The 5,887-nt window shown below is 62.1% G+C and overlaps 1 protein-coding gene across 1 annotated transcript; it reads right to left on the bottom strand.

The window, feature by feature from the left end:
• Window positions 1-6: 6 nt before the first annotated feature.
• On the bottom strand, window positions 7-5,852 carry LOC117800629 (E3 ubiquitin-protein ligase DCST1-like; the record flags this gene model as incomplete). Its single annotated transcript, XM_034653188.1, has 9 exons — window positions 7-975; window positions 1,074-1,216; window positions 1,690-1,806; window positions 2,082-2,208; window positions 2,339-2,434; window positions 2,558-2,657; window positions 4,524-4,681; window positions 5,043-5,164; window positions 5,681-5,852. Coding segments are annotated over 9 exons (1,404 nt in total), but the record flags the coding sequence as incomplete, so codon positions are not given.
• Window positions 5,853-5,887: the final 35 nt, after the last annotated feature.

Genomic DNA, 5,887 nt, shown 5'->3' with positions numbered 1-5,887 from the left:
ATCGTTTCTTTTTCAGATGAGAAAACATGCTTGGAGAGGCGGTCACTTGCCCAGGGTCACACAATGACAACTAGCACGTGCACGGAACACACCAGATGCCTATGGCACGAGAGTGAGGCCCCCTCAGTCCTTACGACAACCAGATCAGTAGCAACTCCGTCCGCATTACAGATGGGAAAAACCAGGGCCCAGCGTTTAGTAAGCACTCCAGATCACAGTTGTCATGGCAATAAAGAAGGGAGCCAGGACTCAAACCCAGGCCCTCTGGCACCAGCAGCCCACACCCCACTGCTGCACTGTTGCTGCTGATTACACCAGGCCTCACACATCTGTCCAAGCTCCCTGTCTTTCAGAGGAAAACACGGGTCTGGTGAAGACTGTGGCCAAGGTCACACAGCTTAATGAGGGAGTGTGGAGACTGAAACCTGGTTCTTCTGCCTTTGTGCTTTTTCCTTACCCCACGTGGCCCTTTTGTGATGCCCCAGCCCACCCGCCTCCCCGCCTCCCCCAAACACGCTGAGCTTCTGGTCTGCAGCCTCTCAGCCAAACCTGTGCCTTTGGGCCTTGTTTCTGATGGAGCCCCCTTGCTCTCTTAGCCAGACTGTATCAAATCAGATTCCCCTTTTCTGCCTGCCTCCTGATGGCCCACTGAGTGTCTCCGGCTGGGCTGAATCCTGGGGGACGGAGGTGGACCCAGCCCTCACCCCCAGGAGCTGGATGACCCGGGGCCCTTGGCACGCATCCCATCAGAACTCGCTGATCTCTGTGGGCCTGGGCCCCTGGGCCGGACGGACTGATGGCAGAGGCCCCTGCCATGGTCCTCACGATGGCAGGACCCACGGGAAGGAGGCCTGGACTTACTGGAGCCTTCTGCAGTCGCGCCCGCCTCAGGATGGCAGCCCTCCTCAGCTGCGTAAAGGCTGCCCTCTTCCTCAGGAGGTCATTGTAGAGGAACAGGGTCCGCTTCTTCTCTCGCTGGGGCCAGGGAGAGGGGGTCCGTGGTAGTGACAGTGCACCCCGCGGCCTGGGTGGGGGGACTGGGTGCAAGCCTGTGAGCTTGGGGACGGGCCTACCTTGGGGAAGTAAAAGGCGGCAATGACCCTCCGGAGCCGGTAGGCGAAGGCCTGGAGCAAGCAGAGGGGGAGCAGCAGGCCGGTGGGGAGCGCAGCTCTCATGTACGCGCTGGCGTCTAGGCGCATGGGCTGGGGCAGGCAGGCTGGAGCAGGGGGGGCCTGTCAGGGCTCGGCCAGGGCCCTGTGCTGGGCCGGGGGTGTGGGTTAGGTCTCTGACCGCACTGCTGTCCTCCTGCCCGGCCTGGCCCCTGCAGAGTGGCACTGTCCACCCCGTAGCTCCCAGGCTCGGGAGGCTCCGTGCGCGATGTGACACAGACGCAGGAGGTCCCATCGTGGCAGGAAGCTCTGGGGACAGCGCGGCTCTAGGGTGCTGGGACCCTCTGCCCCAAGGCCCCAGCCCCTACGGCCCTCTATCATCTCCTAGCAAGACGCTCACGGTCTAGGGGAGGCCAGAGGGGCGCCCAAGGAGCATGGGTGGGTGGAGGGCAAGTCTGACCTGACGTCTCCTGCTCCGATCCGTACAACCCCAGCATGTTGAACCCCCTCTTGCCATGCTTTGGAAAGACCCCAGCCCCCGCCCTCAGTTCCTGGGACTCAAACTTTCAGCATCGCTCACGCATGTTGTTTGATTCCACCACTGTCTCTGAGGACGAGTTCAGGGCTCCAATGGTTTTCCGAAGAAGCCGGGCAAGCATGGAGTCCCCCCCGACTTTCACCTCCAATTTGTGGCTGCCTGAGGCCGTGGGGGTCAGGAAAGGGTTGCTGTTTAGGGAGTGGGGCAGGATGGGGACTGGATGTTGCGGGGGGGGTGTCAAGGCATAGAAATCTGCTGCATGGGACCTTCCACCTGTTCACGGAATGCTAACCCCTCCCTGTTGCAGATATAAAGGAGGCTTGGAAACCGAGGCCCCCAGGGACAGCTGTCAGATTGCAGGGCTGAGATTTGACCCCAAGCAGATCACGGAGGAGCAGGAAGAAGTGGTTGCATGGGGGAGGATGGGGTCTCACTGCGGAAGGAGTACTGCAGGAAGGAGTGGTGGCGAATGGTGTCGAAGATGGAGTAGAGGGCCCAGTCCAGGCCGCAGAGCAGCAGCAGCAGGAGCAGAACGGGCAGCGTCTCCACAAGCTCCCTCACCTGCCCAGGGAGCCGCAGGGGCTGAGTGGGGCATCGTCACCCGCCCTGCACGGGGCCCTCTCTGCTGCCTCTGCCCTCGCCCGCGAGGCCTGCCGGTGGATGCACGGGCCTGCCCCCATGGCCTCCTCACCACGTTTCTCATTTCCGAGGCCTGCACAGAGGGATTGCAGGGGAAGATGACGGTTTTCTCCTCGGCTTTGCGGAGTGCCAGCAACGTCCGCTTGCCCTGGATAAGATGTCCAGCCAGTGAGGGACACCAGGGCCCTCTCCCCTTGCCCCTTTGCCCTCCTGGAGTGTGAAGTCACAAAAGACACGCAGCAGGGCGTCAGTCCGGGCTGTGCCCACTCACCAGCTTCTTCCTGCGCTCATCGATCTGACGAAAGTAGGTGCTGATGTAGATGTTGTCAAAGCGGATGTCACCATTATAGCTGTCCATGTAGGAGAAGGACCTGTGCGCAAGGACATCTCCGTGTCCTCCAGTTCCCCTCACCCACCCCCACCGCAGGCTTCCTGGCTGCTGGGTAATTCCCCAGACCACCCAGCATGCACCGAACGCCATTTATGCTCTAGGTGGGGACACCCCGCCAGCCGCCGGCCATCCCGTGCAGTGCGGGCGTCCACACACGTGAGGAGACACAAGTGAAAAGGCATGGGGGTTGGGGGGTCACATGCCTGAGCGGGAAGGGAGGTTTCCCAAGCAAGGATCCGCTGGCGGGATCTTGAGCAGAGGAAACACAAGGAGTGAAGGCACAGAGAGGTGGGAAGCCCCTCAAGGCTGCAGAAGCACCAGCCATCACGAGTGACTCCCACATCCACCTCTCGACCAAGCTGGCAGAACATCTCCTGGAGGTCACTTCAAGCAAAACTCACGCCCCCACCTATATTTCCCTTCTCCCCAACACACCCTCAAATATGGCAGTGTTTTCTGCATACATAAGTGGCTCTCTGTGCGTGTCCCCAAGTCCCACATATGCTTCGGTTTCCTAAGGAAAACATGTTAATTATTGGAGATGTCTTTAAAGCTGCAAGTTGCTTTAAATGAGCTCTGTGACCTGTGAACCCTAAGTTCCAGGGGTTCTGGGACCCTGTACAAGTCCTCATTGAGGCCTCTGACGCAGAACAGTCACTGCCAGGCCAGCCCGTGAGCGCCCCCGTGTGGGAAGACTGGTGCGCGCCCTGCCTGCCCCGCCCTCGCGCCAGCTCTGCCCCCAGCCAGTGACCTCACCCAGGTTGAAAGCCTGGAAGCGGACTCTGTGCCTCCTTCCTTCCCTCCCTGAGCTGGCTTTGAGACCTGCTGCACCTTTCCCCTTCCTGCCTCCATCTCAGGCCGGCTTCCTGCCACGCCCCGCTCCACCAGGCGCCCTAACCTCTGACCCACCTGGGCCTCCCAGCCTCCAGCCCGCAGGGCTTTGCAGACTCTTCTGGCCATGCCTGCGTCAGCCCAGTCCTTCAGCCCAGCCTCTGCCCTCCTCAGCCCACAGAAGCCTTGATCCCTGCCCAAGAGAACACCCTTCCTCTCCTTGACCGTGGCTTCCCATCTGCAGCCTTTTGAAACTCACGTATGGCCCTTGCAGGGGCCTGTCCTCAGCTCCCACCCCTGTCCTGGGAGCCAGGCCGTCGCACAGCCCTCCAACCGCCATGCCCCTTGGGCGCCCCTCTGGCCGCCCCTAGACGGTGAGCGTGAGCGTCTTGAGGGCGGGAAGAGAGCTGCTTCACTCTGTCTTCCCGTGGGGCCCTCAGCACACACACAACTGCTCGCTCACCTCCCCACAGACAGATCAGGAGTCCCCCCACCCCGCCAGCCCCGCCGCCCTTGCCTAGCCCCTGCCCATCCCGGGCATCTGGGGGTGGGGACGGGAAACAGAGGGTCCAGAGGTCAGCAGGGGAACAGAGCGAGCGAGGCTGGGGCAGCCCAGCTGGACGCCAGGCCGGGTGGGGTTGAGGACTTTGGTCCAAATGGAGGGAAACTGGCTGCCAAGGCAGCAGGCGGCAGAAAATGAAAGCAGGGCTGGATGGCGGGGACGGGCAAAGTCAGAGCCAGGGTAGTGCGAAGGGCGGGAGGACCATCAGAAGTCGGAGCTGAAAGGAAAGAAGTCGGCGCTGGGATGAAGGCCGAAGGAGGCAGATAAATGAAGCCCGCTCTCTTTCAAGGTGGCGAGCACAGGACACGCATCCTCCACAGCGGGGCATCTCCTTCACTTCAACGACCCACATTCCAGCTCTTCTCGGGGTTTGGGCTGGGCTGCCGGCTGGCCAGGGCGGGGCCCCACCCCAGGGAGGAAGGGGCTTGGGGGCTTGGGGGCGGCAAGGCTCACGCGCGGAGGACCAGCAGGAAGGTGCAGGAGAACAGCACGTGCAGCAGCCCCAGGGCCCACTCCAGGCGGGCCTCCTGGTGGCGGACGTAGTCCCGCAGCTCGGTGCTCACGTGCTCCCAGCTCTTGTTCAGGCCCAGCACAGCTGCCTGCTTCTCTTCCTGGTGGAGGTTACAGGTGCAGACGCCGCCCTTCTTGGCCTCTCTGCCCTGGCGCCCCACTCCTGTCCCCCAGCTCTTCCCAGGACCTTCGGGACCCCCGTGTGGAGAGACAGAGTGCGGCCGGTGCCTCACCCTCCTCCCCGAGGTCCTGCTCCCCTGCGACACCCATCTGGGCTGACATTCCCTCTTACCTGGCTGGCTGTCAGGTCCCAGAGTCAGGTCCCTGCCCCCTACGGGCTTGGCACTGCCCCCCTCCCTGTCCCCTGGCACCAGCACCATTCCATCCGTGTCCCCCTCCGTCCTCCCTGTGCCCCCCTCCCACTCCCTTGCTCCCCCCAGCCCATCCACGCCTGCCTCCTACCTTGAGCTCAATAGTGGCCGAAAAGTCCCCCTCCAGGTCATGAATAGACTGGTTGAGGGAGTCATACGTCTGCCCAAAGTTGCCTTCCACGGGGATCCGTCTGCGGCACCACACCTCCATCGCTGCCGGAGTGGGGGGGCAGGTCAGGGGCCTGTGCCTGCCTCCCGCCTCCCTTCCCATCCCTGACCCCCCATCTGCCTCTCTGCCCATGACCTCCTTCCACGCTGAGGCTTTCCCCTATCTGTGCTCCATGAATCCCATGTCCCGGGAATAAGGCCTGATTTTCCCTCATTTTTCTCACTTGTTTGTAACCATGCCAACTACTAATAATGATAGCAACGTTTATAAGAAAATGCCTTTGTGTGCCAGCTCTGTTACTTGCTTCACATGTATTCCTCCCTTAAACCCTCAGAACCCCCTAATGGGATAAGTACTATTATTAGGCCCGTCTCTCAGATGAAGAGACAGAACCAGGCCTGCTGTAAACGTTAGCTGGGGGTAGAGCCGGAGGAGGGGCTGGGCTCTCGTGCCCCCGAGCCCTGCCCGCCTGGTGGCTTTCCTGCCCCACCCCGACGACCGAACAGCCCCCAGGACTGCGCTCCTGGGCCCCGTGTCCCCGCCCCCCATCGCCCTCCGACCCTTGGCGATGCCACAGAAGAACTTGAACGTCATGGGCAAGCAAAGCAGGTGTTTGAGCAGCGGGACCCAGACGCGCTGCAGACACTGCTCGTGCTTCCGCTTAAACCAGCGGCGGCAGCTGAGGATGCCCCGGTCCACCACGTCTGCGGGAAGGGCAGGGGGCAGGTGAGGCCCGGCCGGCCCGGAGCCCCCGCCCCAGCCTGCCC

This window comes from Ailuropoda melanoleuca, unplaced genomic scaffold (genome assembly GCF_002007445.2).
Source record: "Ailuropoda melanoleuca isolate Jingjing unplaced genomic scaffold, ASM200744v2 unplaced-scaffold73449, whole genome shotgun sequence".
NCBI lineage: Eukaryota > Metazoa > Chordata > Mammalia > Carnivora > Ursidae > Ailuropoda > Ailuropoda melanoleuca.
This window is presented reverse-complemented; position numbering and strand designations above follow the sequence as displayed.